This window comes from Amaranthus tricolor, chromosome 2, assembly GCF_026212465.1.
Source record: "Amaranthus tricolor cultivar Red isolate AtriRed21 chromosome 2, ASM2621246v1, whole genome shotgun sequence".
NCBI lineage: Eukaryota > Viridiplantae > Streptophyta > Magnoliopsida > Caryophyllales > Amaranthaceae > Amaranthus > Amaranthus tricolor.
In genome coordinates this window covers 27,798,345-27,813,330 of record NC_080048.1, presented here as the reverse complement: position 1 = coordinate 27,813,330, position 14,986 = coordinate 27,798,345, and the positions used below count along the sequence as shown (strand labels likewise).

Below are 14,986 nucleotides of genomic sequence, written 5' to 3'. Positions count from 1 at the left end.
GTTGCGATTTTAAGGGTTTTTAAGCGTTTTTGTCAATTTCGCGAGTAAAGTAGCTCAAACTTGGTTTATTATGCATGAAACTTGGCACACAACACTATTTTCTATATATTATTGTGTTGAAGTGGTTAGAATTGTAAATCATAGTCATATGCTAGAAAATCATAGTTATATGCGTTTTCTATATATATATATGTATATATGTATATATATATGTATATATATATATATATATATGTATATATATATATATATATGTATATATATATATATATATATATATATATATATATATATATATATATATATACATATATATATATATATATATATATATATATATATATATATATATATATATATATATATCTATATATATATATATATATATATATGTATATATGTATATATATATATGTATATATGTATATATATATGTATATATATATATATATATATATATATATATATATATATATATATATATATATATATATATATATATATATATATATATATATATATATATACATATATATACATATATATATATATATATATATATATATATATATATATATATATATATATATATATACATATATATATATATATATATACATATATATATATATATATACATATATATATATATATATACATATATATATATATATATACATATATATATATATATATATATATGTATATATATATATATATGTATATATATATATATATATATATATATATATATATATATATATATATATATATATATATATATATATATATATATATATGTATATATATATATTTATATATATATATATGTATATATATATATATATACATATATATATATATATATATACATATATATATATATATACATATATATATATACATATATATATATATATATATATATATATATATATATATATATATATATATATATATATATATATACATATATATATATATATATATATATATATATATATATATATATATATATATATATATATATATATATATACATATATATATATATATATACATATATATATATATATATATATATATATATATATATATATATATATATATATATATATGTATATATATATATATATATATATATATATATATATATATATATATATATATATATATATATATATATATATATATATATATATACATATATATATATATATATACATATATATACATATATTTATATATATATATGTACCTACATAATATTATATTATATATACGATCGAGAGTTTATTATTACAAAGAGATTATTGGTGATTATTTGTAATTATCATTGGATTATTATTGGATTAATCATTATTAATACATTGTATTATTATTGGATTATTATTAAAAAAACAAAAAAAGAAAAAAAAATAGCAAGTATTTGCTGCGGTCAGAGGCAAAACCGCAGCAAATACTACCCACTTATTTGCTGCGGTTTTGTCTCTGACCGCAGCAAATACTCCACCTTATTTACTGCGTTTTTTTGTTGACCGCAACAAATAATGCTCTTTTTTGCTGCGGTTTTGAACCGCAGCATTTAAAGTAGGACATTTGCTGCTATAACTATTGCTGGGGGCCAAAACCGTAGCAAATAATGGCCAAAAAATCGTAGCAAATGAGGTTTTTTCCACTAGTGATTCACTATGATCGCACAGTTATGCTCAACATCTACATATTTATGATCAGGGGGAAGTGGTTTTAATGATACCTTGGGAGGAGGCATGGTACACTCCTCCATTGCAAAATCCACTTCTTCCGCTCCAAATATGCTTTCCCAAATAGCTTTTTCCTCACACTTATGAGCTCTATCATGTTCTTTCTCGAAAAACATAGCGTCCGCAGATAGGCTTTCACCATTATCCCACAAGACCTCCTCGAGGGGATTTTAGCATCAATCCTCTTACTAAAGACGCCGCCTCACTATCAATCACCTCCTTTGCTACCTCCACTGTGATGGTGTCATCCTTGTAGTTAATGAGAGCATTAAGGGTTTTCAGGGTTGCTTTTCCAAGTATGAGAGACGTGTAGGGATCCTCTTCCATATCCATAACAACGAAATCACATGGCACCACCAAATGCCAAACTTGTATCGGAATGTCTTCTAACTCTCCATATAGCACCTTAATGTTGCAATCTGCAAGTTGGATTGTTTTCCAAAAGGGTTGTAGATAAAACACAAGCCTCTAAGAAATGGATAAAGGCATAAGACTGAAAGAAGCCCCAAGATCCGCAAGAGCCCCCTTTGGTTCGAGATGACCCAACTTCACTGGTAGGTTGAATGGCCCTGAATCTCTTTCTTTCCTTAGTAGATTATCCTGAACGATCTTACTAAGTTGGTGAGGGAAGTTGATCACTTCCTCCTCTAACTTCCTTTTGTTTGAAAGGAGGTCTTTGAGAAACTTTGCATATTTGGGCATCTACTCCATGGCTTCAAGGAACGGGATCTGCATTTCCATCCGACTCAGCTTTTCAATAAACGTCTTGAAATGAACATCAAGTTGTTTTTCTACCCTCCGGTATGGAAAAGGAATCGGGGGCACATACACTCTTTCGGGTTCTCTCAATAACCCTTCTTCTTTATTCTTCTGTGTTTTCTTTTTCTCTCTTTTTTCATTTTTTTCATCTTTTTCTTTTTCTTCAATCTCATTCTCATCACCAGTTTCATTTTTCTTCTTAATCTTTTCTTTCTCACCATCAATCTCACTTTTATCACTCTCATTTTCCTTCTCACCTTCTTCTTGACTGTTGTGTTCATCTTCCCTTGGCATCTCAAGTTCTTTATAGGAAGTCTCAGATCTCAAATGAATAGCCTTTGTGGTGTACGGAGGTGTTTGGTTGATCGGGTTTTGTTGGGGATTTCCTAAAAATAAGGGTTGTGGAGGGGGGTTTGCTAGCTAGGCTAGTTGGTTATCCACCACCTTGAGATGAGCTTGCATTTATGATATTTGTTGGGTTAGAGCATTGCTTAACTGGGTGAGGGCTTGATTGCTTTGGGTTATATTCTGTAGTTGAGATAGGATTTGGTTTTGGAAATCCATATTCCAGGCAGGAGCTTGTTCCTTTGGGAACGGAACATGACCCCCCTTAGGCCCTTGATTGAAGTTTGACGGACCTTGATTTCTAGCATTCGAGTGCTTGTAAGGTTCATTGTTGTAACCTTGGATGTTCCACCTACCTTGATTTGCATTCTAATAGTAACCACGACCTCCTTGAGAATTGGAAGCTTGGTTTTGATTTTCATACCTCAAAGCTGCAACATGTTCTGAATTTGACCCTCTGCAATAAGATGTATCTTGGTTTGTTCCCCCACAAATTTCACAAGAGAAATTAGAAGCTTGAATGGTTGATACTTTTGAAGGCTTTTCAACAATTAGGTGAGCTAATTTCTTATCTAGTAATGCTTCAAGTTTGCTTTCTAGACACTCAGAAGTTTTTATTTCATACATTCCCTTGACTCTAGCTCTTCCTTGATTGCCCCATAACGAGTTCTTGAGTACTTCTTCAATCTGTGCTCCTACTTGGTTTTAAGGGAATTTGCATAATTGCCCTCCAACACTAGAATCTAGCAATACTTTGGTTGGTGGAAGATGACCATATAAAAAAAGTATTGAGGGGGTTTTCCCCGTATTCATGGTGTGGGCATGCCCTCAACACTCTCTTGAATCGGTTCCATGCCTCTGCTAGAGATTCATTCTCATCTTGAGTAAAACCGGCAATTTTCTATCTCCAATCTTGAGTTCTCACGGATGGGAAGAATCTATCTAGAAATAATTTCTTCACCTCTCCCCATGTAGTCAAAGAATCAGGCTTAAGACATTTGTACAAATTTTTAGCATCACCTGGCATGAGGTCACAGAGTTCAGTGAATTTCTCTAAATTCTCAAGTGGACATTCATTTTTCATCCCGGAAAACACTTCTTCCCTAATCGTTCTAGTATTTATGGATGGATTTGGTAGTTTGTGGTTGTGGTAGGAAGTCTAATCCCCCCTTCCGGTTCATAATTCCCGGGTGTACCAAGTTGTCTAAAAAGACGTTGATTGTCCATGTTTAGCTCATTTTCTGTATCACTACTAGATGGTGATGATTGTGGCTAGTTAGGAGGGGTACTAAGATTACCCTCCTCAATGGTGTTGGGTTGGCGGGTGGCTTAGCGAAGATGACGAAGATACCGGTTTATTTCGGAAATAAAAGTTTCAATTTCTTCGCTCCTTCGGTTTAAGCTTATACAACCACCACTAGAAAGAGATTATTAGCACTGAATATGACAAATTAAAGTGCAAGTATTCCCAATATCCACAATATTTAACAAATAGTGATAAAACTAATTTTGACACTCATTCCCCTGCAACGGCGCCAAATTGATAGAGGTTCGGAGTCATAGGTTGTTGATGATTTACTAAGTCTGCTTTATGCAATAAAACATATAAACCTTAGTTAACTCTAATGACTAGCATTAATGGTAAGTAAGGGGTCGATTCACAGGGAAATGCTTATGTGACAAGTAGAATTTTATGATAACGATATTTTTAGTTTTTTGTTTGATAAGTTATATATAAAAATAATTATGTTTCAAATTTCTAATAATAAAGATAAAGACTAGAGCTTGGGGAGTTAACTTCTTGATTTACTAAAGGGGTGGGTTGAAAATATGATTTTAATCAATTTTTACGATGAGAAAAGTCTTTCGATTTTAGCTCCGCAACTTTTGGGCATAGGAACTATATAGTTATTAATATGGTTTAGGAGATTCGGCTTCTGGGCGTAGAACTCGACCATACTACTAACTTTCTGATATAAGCTTATGACTTCCAATTTTTGTTGAACAAGAAGCAATTATACAAGATAGGCATGGTTCATCATCATAAGGACTGACTAGATCTCAAAGGAGTCCTAATAAAGTTAGCTTATGGCCTACTTATTATTAGCATGAAATCATGCTTCACAAGTGTTCAATACATTCAATCAATATAAATTATCTATGAATGGAGATCGAAATGGACTTTTGATTCATTTCCATGGAACTCACATATTCATTCGTGTACATAATTATACTCAACCCATTTTCCCCATAAGCAAATCAATATGTTACACATCCCCAAACTCTAGAAAGTGGACTAGTCATACATGTTTATGGAACAAAACACATAGACTATAATAGCCTATATGATCAATAAACTAAAAGAAGTATGAGCTTAGAATAACTTACTACTCTCAACCATGGAGGGGTTGGGAATCACAATAATGAGAAGAAGAGCTTCAATGTTCAAATGATAGAAATACTCCACATTAAGTTGTAAACGTAAACCCACAAAATTCTGCAATATCTAAGCACTTTAATTGATTACCAAACGAAAACAACTTCTTGCTACTAGTGTTTATCAACTAAATTACAACTCAAAGCTTGAAATTAAGAACTAAAATACTAAAGGAAATGTTTAAGTGAAGGTTAAGAAAAGTTTCTAGATTAAAGAGCTACTTTAAACACACTAAAGGATGAATATGCTAAGGAAGAAGAGAGAATCAGAGTTGGTTCAGCTTGTGAGCTGATGGGTGTGTCTTCCTTTGAGAACCTTAGGGTATTTATAGCCAAAATCTAGAGCTCACCCACTTGTCTTCATGATGATTGTAGGGATGGTCAAGCAAGCAACCTCCCCAATAATTAGAATTAGATGCATAGGAGTTAGAAGGCTGAAGCACGTAAGGGAAGAGATTAGAGGAAACTTGAGGCAAGAATTCATGGGCAAAAAATGAATAGTAGCTTGCAAGCGTAAACCATTCGACACGACTACTGCCTGTCAACCGGTCGACTGGTTCAGTCAGGGCCAAAATTTTCTGTTGATTTTTTTTAAATGTTTTTCCCCTTTGAAAATGTAATGCTACGCGGTCGAGCCTCAGTCAACCAAGCCCGACTCCTTCATTAATTTGCCGTTGAATATTATGTTTTAATTCCGAAGGCTCGGGTCTCGATTATCGAGATTCTTTTAGTGCCCGAACATACTAAAACTTCCTAAAAAAATGGCTAAAAACTCCTGAAATCAATTAAACAACTATACTACAAGTGTAAATCATAGAAATTGAGCATAGTAGGCCTAAGTTGAGTAAGATATACATAAAAAAGGGTTAAAATCAGTTAAGACTGGGGCAATAATTGTGCGATAAGCGCGTGTATCAAACTCCCCCAAGCCAAACCTTTGCATGTCCCTAAACAAAATAACACCAAAATTTGAGATGCAATGAGAAAACATGACCATAAAACTAGAGAGGTAAAAGCAAAGATAACAAGATATTGGTTCTCAATTCCAAGGACTTGAAATAAATTGCAACTTCATTAAATCATTCCTAAAAGGGATTACAATGTGAGCACGCAACTAATAATGAGCTAAAAGCTCCCAAACCGGACTCAAAGAGATGCGCAAACCTCACTCTAGGTTGTGAATTCCCAATTTGTCCACCACACTCATGTGTTTAAGTATAAACACTCATCACTCATTCCTATACTCAAGTGATGTGAGTCTGTAAGTAACAAGGGATCTTATGAATCAAGCTTCGAAAAATCAAAAAGTCTAAGGAAACCAAGCAACAACAATGAACCAATGTAAAATGGGATGGATGGAAGCAAACAATTAATGTAGTGGTGAAATTGGATGGCTAAAAGTGTCGTGAAAGGGATACTGAATGAAATATGGTAGAAGATAATCTAGCTAGCAAGCCAACAACCAAACAAACCACAATCCAAAAATGTGATACAACTTATAACTCCTAAATAAACTATCATTTTTGTAGAATCAACATTTTCCTATTTGTTTTTTTTCTTTTTCTCCCCCCATTTTTTTCTCCCTTTTTTTATGATAATAAGGAATAAAACATGTACATCAATGCTTGGGTTATTGTTGGTTGACCCAAGCAACAATATGGCCAAAACATATGAACAACGCCAAAATGAAACAAAAGTGGCTATAATATAAGAGCATCATCACCAAGGTATATATGCAAGTGGTAATGAGAAACATGATATGTATAAATACTATGATCCAGGAGTGCTAACAGTAATCAATCAAAACATACCAAAATAACCTGACTAAAAGCTAGAGTATCAAATGGGTAATATGGTGAGAGAATAGTATCGTATCTCTCAGGTGAATGAGGTGATATGAAAATGAATGATGAATGTAAATGTATTAAAGGAAAAGGTTTCAAATGTTATGCTATTGTTCACACTTGTCTATTTCTATCTCGATTCAAATTGTCCCTAGTTATCTCCAAGTAACACAAAATGGAAGTAGGGGTTCAATTTATGGATCATCGCCAAGCAAGGCTCTTTCATTTAAATGAGAAAAACATAGAAGAGGTTAGCATAACTAAAGATAAATTCGAGTTTTCTCGAACAAACCTTAAACATGTATCCAAAAATTATAGTGCAATAGATCATCTTTACTATTCTTTCAGCCCTCCAGTATACAATCGTATATCGTTATGCAATATGACATAAGAAAGATAAGACAAATTATTTGTCACCTATAAAGGTACATATGAAGTTATAAGAGAAGTAAAAGAGATGAAGATAAGTATTTTTATTTGTAAGTATGAATTATTCTAAACGAATTAAAATGAAACTATCAAGAAAATGTCCGACCGCTTTATAATGATCATCAACAACCTGAACTCATTTGGAAAAACACTAACAAACAAAAAGTCAGATTAATTCTTCAATGAGTACCAAGAGACAAATGCGGTCTTATAATGACATACCATAAAAGAAGTTCAAGACCTTCGCACTAACTTATGACGATTTTATTGGAAAGCTTATTACTTGTGAACTTCTCATCAATGAAGTCGATAAAATTACTTTCTCATATCCTAACATGGCACTTAATGCCAAGAAAACTACAACATATAAAGGAAGAAAAAGAATCTAACGATGAAGAAAGTATCTCCTTTATCATGAGAAAGCTTGTCAAGTTCTGTATAAAAACAAACCCAAGTTCTAAAATAAAAAGAAGGATAACTCAAAATCCTCCAAAAACAACTAAAGCAACCTCTCAGCAACGAAAGGTTTATACACCTATTATGAATATGGATCATTGATCATCTCATCAAAGATTTCCTAAGAAAAAACAAAGATTCAATGATAAAAAGAAAGCAATGATCACCTTCTATAGTAACTCAAACTCTTTCGATGAATCTACAGTTTAATCTCAAATTGATGAGAAAGAAAAATATGTTTGATGGCCAACAAGTATACTGAAGAATCCAGCGTTCCTATCGAGGTAATGGTAAAACAAACAACCTTGGGAACTTTGATGATCTTACCAAAATATTATTGAATTTATTTTTAAATGAAACATGTTTTTATACTATAGTAAATCAATTGACGGATGATTTAATAAAAAAAAACTATAATAGTCTGTAATTAACCAACAACTTAAATAAGATTAATTATAACTAATGCGAAATCTTAATACTTATATCGACTGCTATATTGATAATATAGTCAATTACTCTACTGACTATATTATCCACTAAACGCCTATTAAAGAATTTTAATATTGTATTAGTTGAAAATATATTAAATTACATTAAAAATAGAATTTGAAAACTTTTTAAAGACATAAATTTACTGCAGAAAATCCAACAAAATTTCGTTTGTAGATCGAATAGTCTAAAATTTTTTTTTTTTTTTTAAATAGTCCCCAGTAAATGCAAACCAAAATTTCAAAATAACTAGCTATTTGCACAAACGACAACACTTAAAGCCCATATTACCTTGCACTGTGAATTGTTGTACATAACTTACAGTTATATATAAATTTGGATTAGCTTAACTTTTTTGATTGCAGATCCTTGTGCTTTTAGTTATCGCTAACTTTCTTGATCACAATATTTTTTTTCACTACCAGAATTAAAGAACAAAACCACAAAGTCAACTTATGTTAAATACACATTTAATGCAGCTTAGTTTTAGTAATTACTTTAATTTAATTATTTCCTTCATTCAATTTTATTGTTTTTATTACAAGTCCTAGGAGGTTGATTGGTGTCTTACTAATAGCTTAATTCTTCTCACAACCGACTACTCAGTTGTAAAGGTCTCATGACCTTAATATTTTAGCGCTTGCAAGCATACCAGGCCAAACTCGGCATATATGCATGTCGTCTGGGGAAAATAATTAGACAAACACTCACACCTAGAGTTATTAAGAACACCACCGCCCTGGATTGATACATTTTGGTTGGGTGTTGCTTGCATTTTTCCCCACATAGGTGGACCGACACATTTGATTCCACTAAGCTTTTCTCACTGTGCAAGTCATGATTATTGTAAAAAATTAGCATTCCCTTAAGGCATTGAAGCCAGACTTTTCATAATGTCTTTTGCGAAATTCTTTGCTTTATGTACTTTTGTACATACGTTTATGTCTTTTAATTAAGGCATAAGAACAATATTCATTTGAGTTACATATTCATAATTGAATTCAATTTTTTAATGATATCAATCCGTACTTGATTTTATTCTCTTTATAATCAACTCTTTAGTATTTAATTTATTTTCTCACACATTGTATTTACCCAATACCCTTTATCTCAAACAATTAATAGTTCTTAGTTTTTGATTCAATGTTTCTTTTAATCATTTACATTTAGTCAACAATATACTACAAATGCTTCTAGATAAAATAATACTTATAAATAAACTATGCATTTCCTTTAATTATTTATTTATTTAACTTAAATTTTGAATTTCTTTATAATATAGATTCAACATATTCTCTATAGAATGGAATTATAGTAAACAATTTTACAAGTATTAGACAAACACATCTATAAGTGTTTATGTTATCTATCTTAAATCAATTATTCAATCTTAAATAAGTCTGCCCACTGATCAAGATGAAAGTAAATTGAAAATTTTGAATCGAAAAGCGATAGGAACTATTTAACAATTTGTTGCTATTAGTGTGCTCCTACATATTGGCAATGACTCGAATGCGTATGAATTATGGAAGAAATTTAAGGCTATGTGTGAAAAGCAGAATGCCCAAAGTAAAGGCTCATTGATGAGTAAGTTGGTCAAGTTAGAATTTCATGATGGTAATAGAAATGTAGTACATTTGAATGAATTTCATGTTTGATTAATCAGTTGTTTGCAGTGGAAATGTCCTTAGATGATGAGTTGCAGGCATTATTTCTACTTTGCTCATTACTAGAGAGTTCGCACACATTATTTGTATCACTTAGCAATTCTGCTCCTGATGGTATATTAAAAATAGATAGTGCCAAATCTTGTTTATTGAATGAAGAGACTAGAAGAAATGAGATAGGTTCCTCCAATCATATTGAAGCTAATTATATAGCACAAGAGTCCAATAGCGGGAGAAGCAAAAGTCGAGCTCTCTTGGGTAGTGACAATTCCATGGAAAAATCTAAATCCAATAGTGAATTATTTGTCATTACAGAGATAAGGCAAGTCATATTAAAATATTCTACAGAAATATGAAAACAAACAAGTCAAATGAAAGAAAAGGTGAATCCTTTGAGTTGAAGTCTGAAGAGACTAATACTACAGCTCTAGCGTTTAGTGATGATGTTTTTCTCTTCATTTGGTGATACAGAGTGCTTGAATGTGGCTTGTGTTGACTAAAATTGGGGTGATTAATTCGGGTGCTACATATCATCTTTCTCCGCACCAACACTACTTCTCTTCCATTATTTTGGTAGTGTTAGAATGGGAAATTATGGGTCATTTAAGGTCGTTGGCAAGGGCACTATTTGCTTGGAGAGTTCAACTTGTTGCAAGCTGGTTTTGAGAAATATCATACATGTTCCCGTTATCAAAATTGAATCACATTTCTATGGGTAGGCTTGAAGAAGAGGGTTACTTCAACCACTTCAGTGATGCTACGTGAAAGTACTATAAGGGAAATCTTAAGGTGGCCCGAGGTGAAAAGAAAGATTTACTTTATATGATGCAAGCTAAGGTTTGTGCGAGTGAGGTAAATCTTGCAGATGATTGCTCTTGTGAGTTATGGCATAATAGACTTGGCCATATGAGTGAGAAAGGTAAGCAAATGCTCTCTAAGAACCAATATCTCCTTGATGTCTCATATATGTCTCTTAAATCTTGTGTTGATTGTTTAGCTGGTAAACAACATAGGATTGCCTTTTATCTCGCCCTCTATCTAGCTAGTAGAAAGTATCCTCTTGATCTTATTCACACTAATGTATGTCTTTAGATGTTAAATCCTATAGTGGTGTTTTTTACTTTATTTCTTTTATTGATGATTATTAAAGAAAAGTGTGGGTTACTGTTTCGAAAACCTAATATTAGGTTCTTTCTACTTTCAAGGAGTTTCAGGCTAGAGTTGAGCGAGAAACAAGTAGAAAGCTCAAGGTTGTGAGAGTCGATAATGGTGGTGAGCACAGAGGCCCATTTGAAAGCTACTACAAGAGTCAAGGAGTTAAGCTTGAGAAAACAGTCCCAAAGACACCTCTGTTGAACGGCGTTGTAATCTAATGTATACTTTCTCATGCAAAGTTATCTTAAGTCTTTCTGGGCAGAGGCATTGGTTACAGTTGTGCAGTTGATTAACCTTTCACCTTCAAATCCTCTTGATGGTGATGTTCCTCAGAAAATATAGATCGAGAAAGATATCTCCTACAAGCACTTGAGGGTATTTAGATGTCGTTCTTTTGTTCACATTCCTAGAGATAAGATGTCGAAGTTAGATAAGAAGACAAGTAGTGCATATTTTTAGGGTAATTTGAAGATGGTTTTGGGTACAAGTTTTGGGATCCAGCTCATAGGAAAGTTGTCTGAAGCAGAGATGTTCTATTCTTTGAATATCAACTATCGAAGATATTGAAAAGCTAAAGCAACAAACATCCTTTCCTACTCTAGTGACTTGTGATCCATTCTTACCGAAGATGACCCCTAGAGTTGAAAGGGGGAGATATTTAACATGATGATGACAATTTTGCTTATGATGATCATGATGAGCAACATGTGATTGAGCTACCAGTTTTTAAACCACTACCACGGCTTCATGATGTAATAAGATCTACTAGAGGACCACATTCTTCTATGAGGTATCCAACTATAGAGTTTTTGTTAATAACTGATGGCAGAGAGCTATAAGATTTTTAGGAGGATATATTACATGCGACTAATAAGGAGTGGTAGAATGCCATGAGAATTACACTTATGGTTTAAAAAGTTGCCTGAAGGCAAAAGAGCGCTTAAGAATAAGTGGTTGTATAAGTTGAAGCATGAAGAAGACGGTCAACCACCTAGGTTCAAGAATAAGATCGTTGTATGAGGCTATGAGCAGAAGAAGGGGGTTGATTTTGATGATATTTGCTCTCTAGTGATGAAGATGTCTTCAATCTGAGTTGTACTTGGTTTTGCTGCCAGAAAAAATTTGGATATTGAGCAACTTGAAGTAAAGACTTCTTTCCTCAATGATGATTCAAAGGACATGGAGCAACCTGAAGGTTTTGAGGTCAATGGAAAGGAGAAACTTGTGGGTCGCAAAAAGAAGAGTTTGTATGGTCTTAAGCAGGCATCTCGACAATGGTACAAGAAGTTTGAGTCATCCAAGGTTGATAATGACTTCCACAAGACACATGTTGATCATTGCGTGTTTGTCAAGAATTTTTCTGATGGTGATTTTCTCATTCTCTTGTTATATGTTAATGACATATTGATTGTTGATCATGATTTCAATAAGATTGCCAACTTGAAGGCTTGTTTGAGCAAGTCCTTTGCTATGAGACCTTGGCCTTGCAAAGCAAATTCTAGGCATGTTTATTTCTCGTGATGGGAAAAATAAGAAATTGTGCATATCACAAGAGCATTACATTGAGAAGGTATTGCAAATGTTCAACATGAACCATGCTAAGCCTGTGAGTTCTCCACTATTAATGCATAGGAAATTAAGTTTCGAGTAGTCTCCTACAATTGATGACGATAAGAAAACGATGAAAAATGTTCCTTACTCATCTGATGTAGGTTCTTTGATGTATATCATGGTAAGTACTAAGCCAAATATAGCTCATGCTGTTGCGGTAGTTAGTAGGTTCATGTCTAATCTTGGAAAGAAGCATTGGGCAGTAGTTAAATGGATTCTAGGTTAGGTCAGGGGTACTTCTAGAGTTAGTTTATGTTTTATGGTTCTAAAAAGTATGTGTTAGATGGTTGCACAGATGCTAATATGTCAGGTGATATTGATTCTAGTAAGTATACTTTTGGTTACTTGATGACATTTATAGGGGGAGTTGTTTCTTGGCAGTCAAAATTATAAATATGTGTTTCTCTATCGACTACTTAGTCAAAGTATGTGGCAGTTATTGAGGCTAGTAAAGAGTTAGTGTGGATGAGGGACTTCCTTGGGGAGTGGAGAGTGCCATTCACCTCGCCAACAATGCTACCTATCATGGTCAAACAAAAATATATAAAGGAGGCATCATTGGATTAGAGATCAGAAAGAAGAAAACTTTTTTAAGGATGTGAAGATTAGTACTCATGAATGGATTGGATATGTTAACTAAGATCTTGCCATTGGACAAGTTAGAGGTGTGCCGTTTGAAAGCGAGGATTGTCATACCCCAAAATGGAGTGATAAGGAGATTTGTTGGGTTATTCCCTCCTACTTGGAGGAAGATTCCATGTAATATTTTTAATATGGGCTTCTAATTAATTAATGGGCTATAAAATAAATAAATAAATAAAAGGAAAAGGCATTAGCATTTTGGGGATTGACTATTTACGCAAAAAAGTAATCGAGAGGCAGAGATTACAAAAGGGAAGGTAGAGGATCAGTGTTTAGCGTAGGGTATTTTCATCCCATTCATCTCAATTGAAGACCATTTGTGTTTTGTTTCTCATCAAACTTTGTCACATGGTTCCTACCTACCCAACCTACATACTATAACTCTTACTTATATCATATATCCATCAACTAGTAAAATTACTAACGTTCCAAATGAGATTCACATAACAAAAACAATCCATAAAAGCACAACCCATGATTTAATCCATAATAAAAATAAACTTCGAATTACAAACTTAGATTCACATAGCACAAACAATTATGATATATATCATGAATATTTAAAAACATTCTTGGGAAAGAGGATAAATTACTTACAAAACGCAAATGAGTTATACACAACAATCCAAGTTATACACAACATTTCAAGTTATACATTGCCTTAAACGCTAAAATTCATACTTATACGTCTTCATATTTATATACACAAAAACAAACTTATACACACAACATTTCAAGTTATAAACTTATACTTTGAAATTCATATTTATAATACACAAAAATAAACTTATATACACAACATTTCAAGTTATAAACTTATACTTACATAACTTATACACAATGACATTTTGAGTTATAAACGTATACTTACAACCTTATTTATATACAACATTTCAAATTATACACAACATTCAAGTTATAAAATTATACTTTGAAATTCATACTTACAATACACAAAAAAAAAAAAAGAAAAAAAAATTAATATACATAACATTCCAAGTTATAAACTTATACTTACATAACTTATATACAATGACATTTTACACAACATTCGAACTTATAAAGTTATACGTTAAAATTCATACTTATATTACACAAAAATATATTTATACATAAAATTCCAAGTTATACGCAACATTCAAATTGTAAACTTGTACTTTAAAATTCATACTTATACACAAAAACAAACTCATACACAACATATGTTCAAAGGTTGAAGCTTGAATAAACCCTAAAATACCATGAAGCTTGAAAAACTAAAAGGTTAAAGAAATTATATTTTACATTGTTTAAAAAGCCCTCATATTGTATGCTTCTAAGAATAGCTTCACATACCTTCACATACCAATCTCCAAACACCAATTTGTCAAAACCTAAGTGAGATTTACAT

At 32.1% G+C, this 14,986-nt stretch overlaps 1 protein-coding gene across 1 annotated transcript; it reads right to left on the bottom strand.

Annotated features, from left to right (window-relative positions):
- Positions 1-1,904: 1,904 nt before the first annotated feature.
- Positions 1,905-2,465, bottom strand: LOC130805662 (uncharacterized). Its single transcript, XM_057670442.1, has 2 exons — positions 2,258-2,465; positions 1,905-2,182 (listed from the first exon to the last, which is right to left on the bottom strand). The coding sequence occupies exons 1-2, from the start codon at positions 2,463-2,465 to the stop codon at positions 1,905-1,907; spliced, it is 486 nt and encodes a 161-aa protein (XP_057526425.1).
- Positions 2,466-14,986: the final 12,521 nt, after the last annotated feature.

Excerpts from the sequence above, each read along its gene's own strand:
- LOC130805662 (XM_057670442.1), bottom strand. The coding sequence starts at position 2,465 with ATGCCCAAATATGCAAAGTTTCTCAAAGACCTCCTTTCAAACAAAAGG. Across the intron at positions 2,183-2,257 it reads GGATCTTGGGGCTTCTTTCA|ATTGCAACATTAAGGTGCTA; the intron begins GTCTTATGCCTT and ends TCCAACTTGCAG.